General features: G+C 45.4%; 1 protein-coding gene across 1 annotated transcript; it reads right to left on the bottom strand.

Annotated features, from left to right (window-relative positions):
- Positions 1–809: 809 nt before the first annotated feature.
- Positions 810–15,691, bottom strand: CTSE (cathepsin E). Its single transcript, XM_079107453.1, has 9 exons — positions 15,527–15,691; positions 14,726–14,882; positions 14,032–14,149; positions 12,993–13,111; positions 7,814–8,013; positions 7,027–7,149; positions 5,932–6,073; positions 5,740–5,838; positions 810–3,693 (listed from the first exon to the last, which is right to left on the bottom strand). Exons 1-9 carry the CDS (start codon positions 15,592–15,594, stop codon positions 3,529–3,531), a joined length of 1,191 nt encoding a protein of 396 aa, XP_078963579.1. The 5' UTR covers positions 15,595–15,691; the 3' UTR covers positions 810–3,528.
- Positions 15,692–16,452: the final 761 nt, after the last annotated feature.

The following is a 16,452-nucleotide window of genomic DNA, read 5'->3' as shown; positions in this document are numbered from 1 at the left end:
CTTTATGGTAGGAAGGAATTGGAACTGCAGTTGCAGGATGCAGAGGCTCTAACCATGTGCAGCTGTGAGATGTGCGGGGGGAGGCAGCAGGTTCAACAGAAAGGGAAGTGATCTGGGGTGGGCGGGATGCTGAGCCTGTGGTTGTCAGAAGAGAGCATACAGGTAACCTGTGAGTCCCAGCTGACCCCTCCACAGTGCATCCTGGTTCTTCACTGCTCTGAACCTAACACCTCATCAGGGTCATCTTAATGCTCATGGAGAAGGGGCCACTTTGGGGAATGGACTGTCTCTCTAGCGAACAGAGAAGAATCCTGGGAGCAAAGTGGAAGCAAGAGAGGGGCAAGGCTCGGCTCGGCTCAGATGGCCCAGATGTGAGTGGGGGAGTGAGGTCAAACTGAGGCAAGGCTCTAGAGAGTCCTGCAAGTCCTGTCAGCTTGGATGTCATTTGATGGCCAGCAAGGAGCCACTGGGAAGTATGGAGCAGGGAAGGATGGCTTCAGGAATATTGATCAATCAGGCCCTGTTTGTAGAGATGGAAATGAGGCTGGAATCAGCACTCGTTAGAATGTTCTTGAAATATTTCTGGTGAAAGGCAATGCCTAGGGGGATAGAGACAAAGAATAGGTCATAGAAGCATTTGTGTGTGTGTGTGTGTGTGTGTGTGTGTGTGTGTGTGTGTGTGTGAACAGAGCCAGTGGGGTCATTGTGAAGACAGAAGTTACCACCTGGTTTGGACACTCAGTAATGTGATGATGTGACTTACACATTGCTTTTGTCCTCCAGGCTCCCTGTGCAGAAGTGACACCAGAGGAAAAAGCCTTCGGAATGCTACCTAACAGCTGGCTCCTGGTGGCTCAGGATTTAAAAAGACTCCAAAAGTCTGTTTATCTAGGGCCTTCTGCCTTTTCTAGGATTTGCTCTGAGAGTGAAAGACTGTTCCCTGATGAGCACGGAAGCTAGTTCGATGGAGGCAATGACTCTTCATCATGGCCCCACAAAGTGCTTCCTATTATCATCCCCATCTGACAGCTGAGCAAACGGAGGTGTGGAGTTCCCTCAACTAGTGCTAGGAGTCAAGTCCAGGCCTTTCTGACTGCAGAACCTGTATTGTCAGCAGCTCTACCATAATGCTTTGGTAGCTTGTTTGGATCAGGCTGATTTTAGTTAACTTTAAAGGTAATAATTAGTTTGAAAAAAATCTATACAGCAGGAAAAAAGTAAAACAGAACAAAAAAGTACATACATGTAGCTGGGATCTACTCTGTAGTGAACATTCTGAGCCAAGTGCTTCCACCCAGGTGGGCTCAGTGGCTCTTTCCAAAGGCTCTGCAAGGTGAATGTCTCAGAGTCATGAAGTCCTCACTTGAGGTCACCTAAACAATGGGTACATTGCACAGATGTGCATCCAGACTGGCTATCAGTCCTTCAGCCTGGGGTGTTTTCCATGACCCCCACTGCCCATGAGTGACAGCTCAGGCCTGCCTAGCTATGTTACAGGTTTCAGACTACCTACCTTTGAACCTGGTGTAAAATTAATACTTATTGTACTGGATTGAACTAAACTCCAAATGGACCTGATGGGTGTTAAGAAAGGATTGGATGGATAAGTAAATGGACACAGTGTAGATGTTAGAAAAATGAGAATTTGCATTGGCAGTGAATCTACTTCTAAATGAAAAGCAGTTTAGAAATAGGTATGTGGAGTATGCTTCCTTTTTTTGTAGAAAAAGAAAATTTTGTTACCAATAGCCATTTCTGTTTACATGTACCCAAAAGGGGGGGAAAAAAAAAAGTCTTACAAAACAACTTCAAGCTGGATACAGTGATACAAGTTGCCTGCAAGTTCAGGAGGATTGCAAGTTCGAGGTCAGCCTGGGCAACTTAGTCTTCAAAAACAAAACAACAACAACAAAAATCTTCAAGTTTATACTGGGGCTAGAGGGGTAGGAGCATGAGGCACTTGCACATATTTTATAATAAGAACAAAACTGAAGACACTTTCATTTTGAAAGTAGCAAAAATTAAAGAGAGGAAGAGAAAAATAAGTTGTGTCTCATGGCAAGAGAAATTACCAGAAGGAGGATGTGCCTCAGATCAGAAATCTCTGTGGTAGATCCCTCACGATGAGCCCTGAGGTCCCAAATATGAAAAGGACTTGCGCTCTCTCTCCTCTCTCTACCCCCTACATACTATGAAATATTTTCATTTACAAAAAAAATATGGACACACTTCAAGGAACCAGGACTGATTCACATGTGGAGCTGGAAACATGCGTGATAGACCAGAAAAGTTCGCAGGTTTTAACTTGGAGGGTCCCCTGCTGGCTAAATATGGGGTGATTTGAACCCTAAAAATATCTGTAGTAAATTGAAACACATCAAATGAGTTTAAAATCCATTGGCATTTGCTTTAGTACCAGCTCATTACTTTGACAATTGGTAAATGGAGGGGGAAAACCCCCCCAGGTAGTTATCTTCTTTCCTGTACCTCATGGTGAGCTAGTGGTTGGTGAGAAGGTTGCAATTATAGAAGAATTCCAGCTAACAAATGCAGAAGGAGTAATGGAAGTAAAGAAGTTCCTAATGATAGTGTGGGTCTCAGTGAGGACCATCGGTGCCTCTGAAACCTCTAGGAGAGATGCTAAAGGAAACTTCCATGGATGGCAAAGGCTGACAACTCCAAGCCCATGTGTCAATCCACTACCAATGGAGAGTTATGCAACTGTATCTGCCTCCTGATGGAGACAATAGGAAGTGCCCAGCACCATCCATGAAGTGTTTTGCCATGAACTCAGGTCTCCATATCTAAGCAGCATTTTGTAGAAAATATGGGCTCAGAGACCTATGTTAAAAGACACCCCTGGGTTTCCACCAGCAGAACTCTGAACATGGCCAACTCTAGAGAAGAAAAGAGACTTAAGAGACATTTCAAATGCATGCAATTTGTGGATCTTGTTTGAATTCTGATACAAACAAGTTAACTGTAAAACTGGTCACACATTTAGGAGACAATGAGAGACATCTGAATGCTGACTGTATGTGTAAGGACGATAGAAATATTTATGAATAAGATGATGTGGCACTTGGAATTTACTTCAAAATAATCCAGGTTTGTGGAGCTAGAGAGAAAAGTAGGTGGTGGTATTGATGAAGGGCCTGGCCACGTGTAGATGCTTTGGTAAAGTTGGCTGGGGATATGCAGGAACTTATTGTACCACAACCTTTGCTTGTGTGTTTGGAGATTTCCAGGATAAAAATTCAACAAGAACAAAAAACAATAAAGAACATGGACTTGCAACTTAGTTCTTCTGTCAAAAAGGCGGTTGAGGTGGTGTGTGTGTGTGTGTGAGGTTTTGTGTGTTGTATGTGTGTGAATGCACACTCTCGTGCTCCATTTGTCCTAATTCAAGTTCAAACTCTGGGAATGACTGTTTTCTGTGGAAAAGGACTTGCTGACAGGTGTAGAGAATGTCCCAACCTCAGAGGCTCAAGGGGCGTCAGGTAGGTATGCCAAGACATGGAGCCCTACTCAAGGGACTGCTGGGGCCAGCCCCACACGGTTATTCCCACGATCAAAGACTGAGTAAAACTGCCGAATGAAGACATCACCCAGGATCCAGAGGGGCCCAGAAGGAGGCTGGATGTCGAGGCCTTGAAAGCCGCTGCTGCACAACTTCATTCCATCCACATAGTCCTAGGGTCACAATGAAGTATGTAAATGACATACAGGAGAAGACGGAAGCAGTGCTGCCACCATTTTGGCTGGTGGGTCCATCCTCCCACTTTGTTTGCACAAGATCCTTCGTCTATGTTCTACAACTTCGAGAACCATCTGTCTGCCGTACACCTTCACACTACCATCATTTTACAATTGGAAAAACTGAAACCTTTTTGCATGTTTGGAAAAACAAAAGGTTTGGCACTAGAAGACCCTGATTTAAATTCTGGTTTCTTTAGTGAAGTGAAGCTTGGGTTCATTTTTTTTTTTTTTAAGGGAGAGCAATTACTCTTTATAAGTGGCTAACCACTGCTCTTTTCTTATTGGGGTTCAGGGAGAAATCATGTGAGTGAGCCTTTTTAGATACAGAGCAGGGAAGCTTCCATGATTCAGTGAGAAGAGTACAAACCCTGCCCCCCACCCCCAACCTTATTTTCTAGTTTGGCAAAGACTTGAGGTCTATGAGACAGATACAGTCTTTCCAGCAATTGAATTCGAAGTTTGGCTGCTGAATGGGGTAAAGGGGAATTAAAGAGAGCTCAAGGATCCTTCCTGAGAGGAAGGGGATAAAAACTTAAAGATATGATCGCATCCTTGACCCAGTGAGGTGGCCTCAATTGAACCATAGCACCATACTGGTGTGGGAAAGGGTGTATGCTACATCCATAACCATGGCCAAGGACTCTCATAGGATATGGGTGGGAGATTATGAGGGTGCCAGAGTGGTGGTTGGCATGTAGACTGGTAAAAGGGCTCAGTCTAGATGTCTAGTTTGTCCCCAGTGTGATGTCTGCAGAGGCGGCTCCGGAATTCCTGTGTTGCAGGAGCTTAGGGGATTTGCCATGAAGCTATTTTAAAGAAAACACTGGAGTCTACTTGGACTTTCTGGGTGTATTTAGTGGCCTTGGGAAGGAATCAAAGGAGAACAAAGATAAGGGAAATGCTAGTACCCTTGGTCTATACCTCAGCATCTCTATTCTGGCACAGTTCCCTGATGCTATGGATGACTCGGGAAAAATCAGAGTGTTCAAGTGTGTTGCTGTTATGGTTTGGATGTGAAGTGTCCCCCAAAAGCTCACATGTGAGACAGTGCAAGAAGGTTCAGAGGAGAAATGAGTGGGCTGTGAGAGTCTTAACCCAACCCGTGAATTAAACTCCTGATGGGATTAACTGAGTGGTAACCGAAGGTGGCAAGGGTGTGGCTGGAGGAGGTGGGCATTGGAGGTGTGACTTTGGGGGACATTTGGAGATCCATGTCCACTTCCTGATTATCGTGTAAGCTGTTTTCCTCTGCCACACTCTTCTGCCATGTTGTTTGGCCTCACCTCAAGTTCAGAGGAATGGAGCAGGCTGTCTGTGGACTGAGACCTCTGAAACCGTGAGCCCTCAAACTTTTTCTCCTCTACAGTTGTTCTGGTTGGGTCTTTTAGTCACAGCAGTGAAAAAGCTGACTAAAACAGTTGCCAAGGAATTGCAATGTTGAAAATCTAGGCCAATGGTGGTGGAAGTGACCATGGGTTTTCAAAATACCCATTTCCTTTCTACCTTGCCCTTCAAACTTGAGAATCTACTGCAATAAAAGACATTTTCTTGCTTGCTGAGAAGAACCTCATTCTGTACCCCTTCCCCAAGCAACTCATATGCTGAACCATTTACCTAACCCTGAGAGTCTCAATATTCTCATTTATACAATGGGATAATAATATCTCTAGTCAGACTTAGTGGTCAAGGGGATTCAGACTGTCAGTGGTAAATCCTAAGGGGCAATATCAGAAAACCCCCTTTAAATGGCTTGCCCAAGGTTGTTGCTATTTCAGTGAAGAACTGGAAATGAGAACTAGTCCAGTGGAGTTGCCATCACAGACAGCTGGGTCCTCGTTGGTGGAATGGCACATCAGGGCAGGGCAATGTGGGAGGTGGGATGAGGTAAATGTAGTTAAGTGCAGGTGACTGTTGACAAGGGGAAGTGGCAGGCTTGTGGGCAAGGCCCTGTGACTTACAGAAAAAGGAAATGGAGCTTACCAGCAGCGTGTAGGCAGTTGGGCTGAGGGTGTAGGAGACACCGTTGATGATGAAAGCGATATTTGGCATGTCGCTGAGGTTGGCACACTCCACAGCGTACTAAGGCAGAACACAGGGACCTACTCAGAGACCGCCCATCTCCCAGGAGAAGGCTGGACTCTCCTGCTCCTCTCTCCTCCCCACCCCACTCACCTCCCCATCCATGGGTGCTGCTCCAATGGCCTCTTGCAGCTGCTTGATCTTGTGGGAAGGGCCAGTGATGAGGGAGGTCCCTGTGTCCACAATGGCCTGGCAGCCCTCAGAGCAGAATGTCACAGTGTCTCCCACCTGGATTCTGAGGGCAAAGGGATCGTCATTAGCCCTGCCTCTCCTGGATCCTGTGTCCTGTAGGGCTCTCTACTATACCAGCGCACTTAACGATATCCATTTTAATCTCTCTCACCACTTGGGTGTTTCTCTCTCTCCCCCTCCCCCCCCTCCCTCCCCTGAATTCCATAGTAAGAAATACTGACTTCCTGATGCAACACACACACAATTGAAGGGCACTCTGACATTTCCTATTGCATTACACTTCATTAAACACTGTTGGTCAGGATCCCCGACAATGATGTCACGGCCCATCAGTCAGTACGTTCCTACGGTCTGAAAGGCCCTCAGAGACGGTGAGTACTGAGGCCTTTCCCTCTTTATCCAAATGCCTGGTACCATGCAGAACTGGAAACTTGAATGATACTTCTTGGAATTCCCGTCCAGCCCAGCTCTAGGTACATGACAGGCATCTAGTTCCACTTCCCCCCTGGCTCCACACCCACACATTGTACATGTTTTCAAGGTTCCCTTTCAACTCTACCCCTCCACGAAACCCTTGAGGGGTCTTCAGGGAGAAGCTGTTTGCTGGGCCTCTTCTGTGGCTCCTCCCTTGGTGCACTGACCATTTCCACGTTACATGGTAGCTTTTTGTGTGTGTGTCTTCTGTACAAGCTGGAGCACTGGGCATTCCCACATCCCTCCAGCCTTGCCTCGTGGGTCAATTAACATTGACCCAACACAGGGCAGCAGGCTGCATATTGGTATTGGCTGTCTGTTGAATTAGATGTGCACCCTACACAAGGAACGAAGCTGCTCCTGTCCCTTGTCACTAATGCCTCTTCCTGTATCTTTGCTCAGCATCTCCATACCTCCAAACCACAGCTTCTGCTCCTAGTGACCGGCAGTGTCACTCAATTTGAGTTGTGTCTGCTTTGAGCTCTTCCATCAAGCAGCAGCCACTTCCTGGAGGATACTCACCCATCTAGTGCAATCTGCCAATAGGCTTGCTTGGTGACTGGGACCCAATTCAGGCTCCCGGAGAAATGAGAGCTGTCATAGCCTCCAAATGTCAGCTCGCTGCTTGAGCCACCCTCTGGGTCACTACATGGAGAGAAAGGCACATTGTTGAGGAAGGGCCACGTGAGGGATCTGGTGCTCTGGGAGATGAGGCCAGGCAAGTGGTGGGATTTATATCCAGGCTGGTCTGACTGCAGAGCCCTGGCCATTTCCCTTCACAGCTCATGGCTTCCCAGGCCAGAAGGGAGCAGGAAGCCCTGCAGCGGGAAGTGGAGGTGTCGGACAGCCTGCCTCTCTTACGGTTCTGCCTAGGCCTGTCCTGACAGCAGCCGTGCTGGAGACGGCAGCCAAGATGGAGACAATGCACAGCTTGAGAGAGAACCCAGAACTCTTCATGTGGGATTGAAGGAATAGGGAAAATGGGCTGATGCTAGAACAGGGAGAACTCAGGCCAAGTCTGCCTAGGATGGAGACAGATAGGTAAGAAATCTCCATCCCATGTAGGGAAGATGGAAGATGAGCTGACCCTCCACAGACCCTAGGCAAGAGTACCCAACCACTTTTTGAAGCAAACCTCATTTCTTCCAAATGCAAAGAGGTTAAGTGTTTTGCCCAAGATCACACAGTTGGCAATAGGTCAAGCAAGGGATCCAAGCCGGGTCTTTTGGCCGCTAAGTCCAGGGCACCATTGCTTCTGTCTACCTGTGGTCATCACTGGCCTTAACCGGGTGGGCTTGATGGGCCTTACCTGCTCATGTAGACAGAAAATATTGGCAGATCCACTAGGTTCTGGGCCATCATGTTGTCAAATACTGGAGTCACTCCTCCAGCAGCCAAGGAAGGGTATCCCAAACCCAGAATTCCATCAAACTCTGCATTCACGAAGGTCTGGCCGGGCTCTTTGACACTTTCTCCAAATTGCTGGCCAGTCACAATCAGTCCTCCTACCTGAAGGGAGAGAGCCAGAAGTTGCACAGGGAATGGCTGGCAAAGGTCTTGGACCCCTGCATCCTCCCTCTGTCCTGAAGCTACTTCTTCCTTTCTCAACTTTCCTTGATTAAATGGGCACAAAGTTTTGTTTTGTTTTGTTTTGTTTTTTTGGACTGGGGATTGAACCCAGGGTTGCTTAACCACTAAGCAACACCCCCAGCCCTTTTTTGCATTTTATTTAGAGACAACGTCTCACTGAGTTGCTTAATGGCTTGCTAAGTTGCTGAGCCTGGCTTTGAACTCATGATCCTCCTGCCTCAGGCTCCAAACTGCTGGGATTACAGACTGCTGGGATTACAGGTATGTGCACTACTGTGCCTGGCTAAGATTTTTTTTTTTTTTTTGCACCCACTTAATTTCTTTTGTGCAAATTTAATTGAAGTAAATACAATACAGAAATAATAAGTGTACAGTTCAATAATTTGTCACGCATTTTACACACTCATGTAACCAAGTTTCCAAGACAAGAAACAGGTCATTCTAGGACCCCAGAAGCCATTCTTTGTGTCCCTTCTCAAGAGTAAAAAGTCCCCTGACTTCTAACAGCATATATAAGTTTAGTCTATTTTTGGATTTTATATAAATGGAATCATCCAGTGTAATTCTGATACCTAGCTTCTGTCATTCAGTATTGTGTTCATTGCATGCTGTTGTGAATTATTCATTCTCATTGGTATTCCCTGGTATAAACATATCACCACGATTTATCCATTCTCCCACTGATGGATATTGCATTGTTTCCTGTATTTAACTATAATTAGTGGTGCTGACTATGCATGTGGTTGCAAACACATGCATGTTTTTCTGTGTTTTACATCTGGGAGTAAAATTGCTAGATCATAGAGTATACAAATGTTATGCATCAGTAAATAGGCTAAAGAGTTTTTAATAATCATGGTATCTATTGATATTTCTACTACTAATATTTTGAGAATTCCAGTTGTTCTGTATCCTCACCAACACTAGTTATTTCCTGTCTTTTCCATTTTAGTTTTCTAGTTGACGTGCAGAGGGTTTAATTGTGGTTTTAATTCGTATTTTCTGATAATTAGTGAAATTGAGCATTTGGATATCCCCTTTTATAAAGTGAATCATTTTCATTTTCTCTTTGATCTATTCCAGAACCAAGTCCTTTCTTGGTAATTACAGAAATCTTCTCCCAGATTGAGAGAGTTGTTTTTAATCTCTTAATGGCATCTTTTGAGTAACAGAAGACATGAATTTCAATGTCGTCAAGTCTATCAATTTTTTTCCATTAGTCCTAGTGGTTTTTGTAACTTGTTTCAGAGAATTTTTCCATCCTGAGGTAGTGAAGACACTTTTCTATGTTTTCTTCTAAAAAGTTTATTGCTTTATGTTTTACATTTAGATCTATAATCTACCTGAGTTTTATTAACACATGAATCTCCAAATGATCTATTTAATAAATATGCCATCATTTCCTCCACAATCTGCTGTAACATGTTCAACATAAGTCAGGTGACTGTGTAGGCAGTTTCTGAATTTTAAATTCTGTTGCATTTGTCTATTTTTTTAATCCTGTGCCAACACTAAATTACTGTGGTATTATAATAATATTTGGCATTGTTTTCCTTCACCAACATTATCTTGGTGTATACATTATATTCATATATGTGTTAGAATCAGCTTATTAATCTCTAATAAAAATTGCTGCTGTTTTGATTGGGATAATATTGGTAAATAGATAAAATTGGAAAATTTAGACTTCTTTATAAATCTGAGTCATTCTCTCCATGGGTATAGTTTATCCTTCAATTTATGTAGAACTTTTAATTTCATTCAGTAATGTTTTAAAGTTTTAAAGTACATTCTTTGTTAAATTTACTTCAAGGTACTTGATTTTTTTAATGGTATTAATAGTGTCATTGACAAACCATACTTTATTGCTTTTTTCCTGCTTTATAGAAATTCAAATTATTTTTGTATGTTGACCTCATTTATTGATACTTCACAAAGTTCAGTTATTAATCCCAACATTATACCTGTTGATATTTTTGGATTTTCTATATGTAGACTCTTGTCATATGTTAATGATAGTTCTTTTCTTCCTTTTTTTGTCTTTATGACCTCAATTTTTTTCCTTGCCTTATTGCATTGGCTAGAACCTTTAGCACAATGTTGAATACACATAGTAAGAATGAACTGAAAAGAACCAGTTAAAAAAAGAGAGATAGTAAGAATGAGCATTCTTGCCTCATTCATGATCTCAGGGAGAAGTCTCTCAACAATTCACCATTAAGGGCAAAGTTTGCTGTGGGCTTCTTTGTAGATGTTCTTAAACAGATTAAGGAAGTTGCTTTATATTCTAGTTTCTAAGAGTTTCTTTAAGTCATGAATAGATATTGAATTTTATCAGTTAAAAATTGAATTGTATAAATTTTCTCTTTTTATTCTCTTAGTTGATTAATTCTTAGAAAGAAATGACTTTTGTTTGGGATGTATTATTCCTTTATATATCAAAAGATTTTATTTGCTAGTATTTTATTTAGGACATTGTCATCTATATTCACAGGAGAGAGATTGGTTTGTAATTTTAATTCTTATAATATTCTTTTCAAGTTTTGCCATTAGATTATTCTGGTCTCATAAAATGAGTTATGAAGTATTCCTTCCTTGTGAATTCTCTGGAAGAATTTGAGTAAGATTGGTATTCTTTCTTTCTTATTTTTTAATATTTATTAACTTTGGCAATGTTTGTTCTTCAGAATGTTTAAATGCTCAGAGGGTTTTTCTAGTTATTTATTTTTAACTGTTTACCAGTGATGCTAATTGAGTCTGGAATTTTCTTCAAAGAAAGTTTGAATAAAAGGATGAATATTCAAACTAGACACTGATTTATCAGTTTTTATATGCCATTTTTCTCAAGGTATTTGCAAATTTTTTGAAAGTGTAATATTTATCAATATAAAACTGTCCTCAATAGCCTCTTATTTTAAATGTCCATAGGATTTTTATTAATGTTCTCTTTTTCATTTCTAATATTGCTAAGTCATTTTCCCTTTCATATTTCTTGATTAATTGTGCTAGAGTTTTAACAATTTTATTACTCCTTGCAAGTAGTTAATTCTTGGCTTTGTTGATTTTCTCTGTAATCTGACTTTCCTATTTCATTAATGTCTGGTTTTTGTCATTATGTCTTCCCTTCTGCTTTTTTTGGGTTTGATTTGCTGTTGCTTCTTGACAGTTTTCTTATTTATTTTTTACTTGAAACAGAAGCTTAAATCATTGATTTTCAGCTTTCCTAATACATGCATTTCGGATTGTAGTTGTCCCTTTAAGACCTGCCATATCCATGAATTTCAGCACATGAATATACACACATACAGAGATACACACACATAAAATGGAGTATATTTAGATATTTGACTATATTCAATTGTAGATGTCAGTTAGCAGTGTACCTTAGAATATCGTTTCTGTCTTAATACTATAGCTTGAAGTCTACAGTTTGGGCAGCAGAAAGGGAAGACAGATGTCAAGTGGAAGAAGGGTCAATTGGAACCTTCAAGGATGAGGGTAGATTGGGACCCACATTGCTCTCTCACTGTCCCAGCCCCTTGATGATGGGGGTGTCCTGCAGCAAAAGCTGACACTCTTTTTTTCATGGAGGTGAACGTGCACCTGAACTGGAGCAAGAAGTACTAGAGGAGGAAGCAACCCAGGCTGGAGTTACTATGGGCGTGGCTGCTGCCCACACCAACCAGGTGAGCCAGCTCAGGAGTGACAAGTTACGGGCTAGAATTCCCCTCTCCTTGCCAATTTCAGTCCCTTCCCTACTTTCCAGAGATTATTACAATGATCAGTTTGGAATGTAGCCTTCTAAACCATTATTTATAATTTTATACATATACTGCACCTATGCACATATATGGTTTTGATGGAAAACACAGTGTATTATTTTATCTGTGTTTTACATGTATGTATTTATACATAGAAAGTGTTTTTCTGCTTCTGTTTTTCACTTAATAATATATCCCCACCCACTCAGAAGGGATGTTGTTTGTTTGTTTGTTTCAGGGATTAAACCTAGGGGTCCTTAACCACTGAGCCACATCCCCAGCCCTTTTTTGCATTTTATTTAGAGACAAGGTCTCACTGAGTTGCTTAGTGGATTGCTAAGTTGCTGAGCCTGGCTTTGAACTCATGATCCTCCTGCCTCAGCCTCTTAGACCGCTGGGATTATAGGTGTGCATCTGTCTTTTAGAAGAGATGTTCACGACGGTTAGCCCCTGCTGCTCTTAGATAGTTCTTACTATCTCTAGGAAGAACTTACACAGTTACTTAGAACTGAAACATCAGGAGTTGGTAACTATTTTTCAAGGCCAAGGCCTAGATTGCTGCCCATAAACCTGCATAAAGTACCCCTGCAGGACCAGGACTCTGCTGGTTCTTTGTTCTCACATCATTTTGAGTTCTGCAGTTTTAGAAGCCCTAGAACCTTTGGCCAGAGGAAGTTTAAGGAGCAACTTGAGACCTGGGGTCTTCATTTTGGGATCTGGCTGGACTCCCATCTGAGACCTTACTTGATCATTTCACTGAGTCCTCTGACCCCCACCTGCATCCCTTGACTTGGACTCCTTTGCCTTTTAGGATGGAGGCCTGGTCTTGTCTCCTCAGAGCTCCTGCCGACTGGTGATCTGGTAGGAGCTTTGTGCCCTGGGCACAGTGTCCCTTGGGAGCTCCCTGAGCTGCCCTTCTAGGGCCCAGTGCGCTGAGCAAACAGACGCACTGCCACCATCTCTGGTAAAGAGGACTGCTCCCCTGCCTGCCAGACTGCCTCCTTTCCCTAAAGCCAGCCTCACTCCCTCTTTCCACCTCTTCCTGAGGCAGATCTGAAACTGCACCCCAAGTCCTCCAAACAACCTTCCCTCTCAAGTTTCTGGCCAAGACAGAAAAGATGAAGGAATTGTACTCACTGTGACTTGGTCCGAGCCAATGATCCCACTCAAGCTCCCAGTCCCATACTGGATGGAGAAAGAAGTGCCCAGCTCACTGTACGTGCTGGACTGGGAAGGGTGGAACACAGGGTGTGACTCTGGAAAGCAAGGGTACAGTCACTGCCTTCATCCCTGTCCTAGGGATGCGCGGTCTCTTCCCTCCTGACACGGAATGGGAACCCCTAGAAAAGCTGACGATGGCCCTTCCTACTGAGCCTAGTTGGAAATGTGGCCTAATTGGGGAGCAAATAGTCGTCCCTGGGCAAACCTGACTGCCCGCGATGACCTCATGAGGCACACCTAGATAAGCACCTTTTGTCAGGCGCCAGCAGCAATCTCAGCTAGCTGGTGTGGGTCAGAGCCTGGACTTCAAAAGAAACTCAGGGGTAAACAGTTACCACTCCAGGAAAGTACTCCCGACTCTGCCCAACCTTGGGGGACACCTGGCTTCAGGATTTCCAGAGACCGAAGGTCTCTAGAATTTGTCCCACATAGACTGAGCCATTTTTCTTTACCTCTACTTTTCCCAGTCTTCACTGAAACTGCTGAGTTACCTCTGGGCAAAGGGACACACCCATGCCATTGTGCCCCACAGCCCCACCTCTGGGGGAGAAGGGCCACCAAGCCTACTTGAAGCAGGTGAACTGTCTGCACTAGAACCCAACCCACTTGCCTGCCCAGAGTCAGTCAAATGGAACTTTCTTCCATGTTCTTTTGGTCTTCCAAAAGGAAGTGAGTCATCAAATCGAAGTTTTATCTTTTCAGTGGCTACGTTTCTCCCTCTTATTTCTGACCAGTATGGAAGTTGTTATCTTAGATAGCAACCATATGTAGTTCTCTCCCTGGCCCAGCCTGTTTTGGCTATAAGCAGTGCCAAGCAGACCCAGAGAAGGGGAGGGGAAGCTCAGTGTGGCAAGGATGGCCAGCTTCTGGAACCCAAGTCCCCCAACCCTAGAGTACCTGGTCTCCCAGGGCTGGCCCCCAGCCATCTCCCACTGGGGCCTCTATCCCCACTTACTGCAGGCTGGGCTGGTGCAGTACACAGAGGGGACCCAGAGATTGGAGGAGCCAGTGTCAAAGATGACTGTGAAGTTCTGTGGTGGGGAACCGATGGAGATAGTGCCAAAGTATTCCACCTGCAGGGAGAGAGAAAGAGGAGGAGGGCGTGGGTGGTGGGGTGGGGCCACCACGGGACCAGGGTAGAGTGTATGGGGCCAGAGCATAGCGTGCAATGGATTGGAGCTTACAGAGCCTAGGAGGTGGGAAGACTGGGGAATAAAAGCAGAGAAAGGGCCATGAAGGAGGAAATGGGGTCCAGCCCCCAGGTACTTTGATTTTACTTGTATTGTCTTGGTTCCTAACATCATAGGGAGGCAGGGGAGGCAGGAGCAGCTTCATATTAGGGATCAGGGCACCTCTGGGAGAAGTCAAGTACTTTGCCTAAGGGCGTAGTTAGCAAGTTGGCCCTCTGAGTGCAGAAGCAGGGTCCTCCCACTTGGGATGCCTGCCATCTTATGCCTTTCCTCTCCTACAGAGAGCTCTACTCATTTGGGCCTTTCCACAAAGTCCACAGAGACCCAGGGGACCAGTCCTTATGAATTACCCAAGCCAAAAAGTCCACAATGACCTTCCACACTGCTAGCGTGGCACCCTGGTGCCCTGAGGCTGAGCCTCCTTCCCCTCTCCCCAGCCCCCTTCCCAAGACGCCTCACATCCAAGTAGTTGATGAGGGGCTCATTGGTGCTCTGGTCCTTGTTGCAGGACTCGGTGAACTGGATCATGTCCAAGTTCTGGGATTTCCAGAACTCAGAGAGCTGGCCTTGGGCCCGCAGCTTCTTCCGGAGGGACTGGTGCCTCTTGAGGGCCACCCTGGAGACAAAACTCCATGTGAGGAGGGAACACAGTACTACCTCCCTCTCCTCCCCTCCTCGGTCCCCCTTGCCTCTGTTCAGAGGTAAACTAGAGATGGACACAAGAGGGGATCTGGGGCCAGAACCAGCACCCTCTCTGCCTCCAACCAGGCAGCCTCGTCTCTGCCCTGTAACTCAGAATCTTAGAGAGGAAAAGGCTCTCCCCGCTGGACACAGGCTCTCTGAGATCTAGGAACTGGGAGATGCGGGACCCTCTGCAGTTTTTCATGCACCACATGAAAGGCTGATGTAAACGGACAGAATAACTGGGTGGCAGTGATGGTCAGCTCTCGGGGGAGTTCTAGAGGGCTTTGAGCAACAGACCATAATGGCAGTTTCCTGCTCTGTGGTGGCAGAGGAGTTCCCTGGAGCCAGGGCAGGAGCCTCTGTTAGAGGCAGGGAGTACAATTTCCAGGGACTCGAGGTGGAAGCCATACACAAGGTGCCAGCGGAAACCTTTCCCATGGATCCACACGGCCCTCAGTTTCTCTCCATTTTCCTATAAGCTTTCCTCTCCCAGGGCAGCCCAGAGCCAGTTGGGGTGGCTGGGTGGGGTGCTAGCAGGGGCTGCCCCAGCAGACAGTGCCAGGGACACCGGCTCACCTGTGAAGGGCTCCTTGGGCCAGTCCCAGGTGGAGAAGCACGAGCAGCAGCAGGAGGAGTGTTTTCATTGTGGTCTGACCAGCAGCTTCTCTCTCACTCCACTGCAGTCTGCTTCACCCCCTCTTCTCTTCCCTCACACAGGGCCGGGGAACCAATTCTCCCCGACGCTGGGACCTGCCCTGCCCAGCCCAGTCTGAGGACCCAATGATAAGGCCTGGAGTCACTAGCCAGGCCCAAAGTAAACAGTGTGTGTAAGCGGACATTCCTTCCCCACCCCTCTGCCCCTTCTCTCCTGCAACAGGAGTGTGGGTCTCGGTTGGGAACCTGGGGGTCCATGCAACCTCTGAGAGTCAGAGGGTCCTTCCAGGCTCAGCTTCTTCCAGGGTCTCTGGCACCCCATACTGAACCCTGTGTGAACTGACTGAGAGTGACATGTCTCTGGAGACCAGGAACCACCCTATTGAACTCTTACTGTGAATGGTCTGGCTGAAGACTTCAGAGGGGCAGAAGCTCAAAAGATAATTTTTTCTGTATTTTGTGTTTTGTCCTCATTCCCTCAGATGCCCCAAGGGCAGTTTGCCCTCCCGAGTCCACTTCGAAGCTGAAGCTAGCGGCCTCCAAAGACCCTGAAATGGGGAGATTTGGCTGTAGATTCATAGGACCAGCTTCCTGATCCCAAGCCCTGGATGAGTCTTGGGGCTGGGGATGTGGAAGAGAATGCGAGGCAGCCATGGAGAGCCAACAAGGAGACCAGGCCTGGAGCAGGTGCTGGTGCCTCGGGCAGCCGTAACAAAGTACCAGAGTACTGGGTGGTTTAAACAACAAAAATTTGTTTTTTATGGTCCTGGAGGCTGGAAGTCCAAGATCAAGGTATTGGCAGGGTTTTGAGGCCTCTCTTTTTAGTGTGTGGATAGCCACCTTCTCTT

The sequence above is a fragment of the Sciurus vulgaris genome, assembly GCF_902686455.1.
Source record: "Sciurus vulgaris genome assembly, chromosome: 12".
NCBI lineage: Eukaryota > Metazoa > Chordata > Mammalia > Rodentia > Sciuridae > Sciurus > Sciurus vulgaris.
The sequence above is the reverse complement of the archived record's forward strand: the minus strand, read 5'-3'. Positions and strand labels throughout refer to the sequence as shown.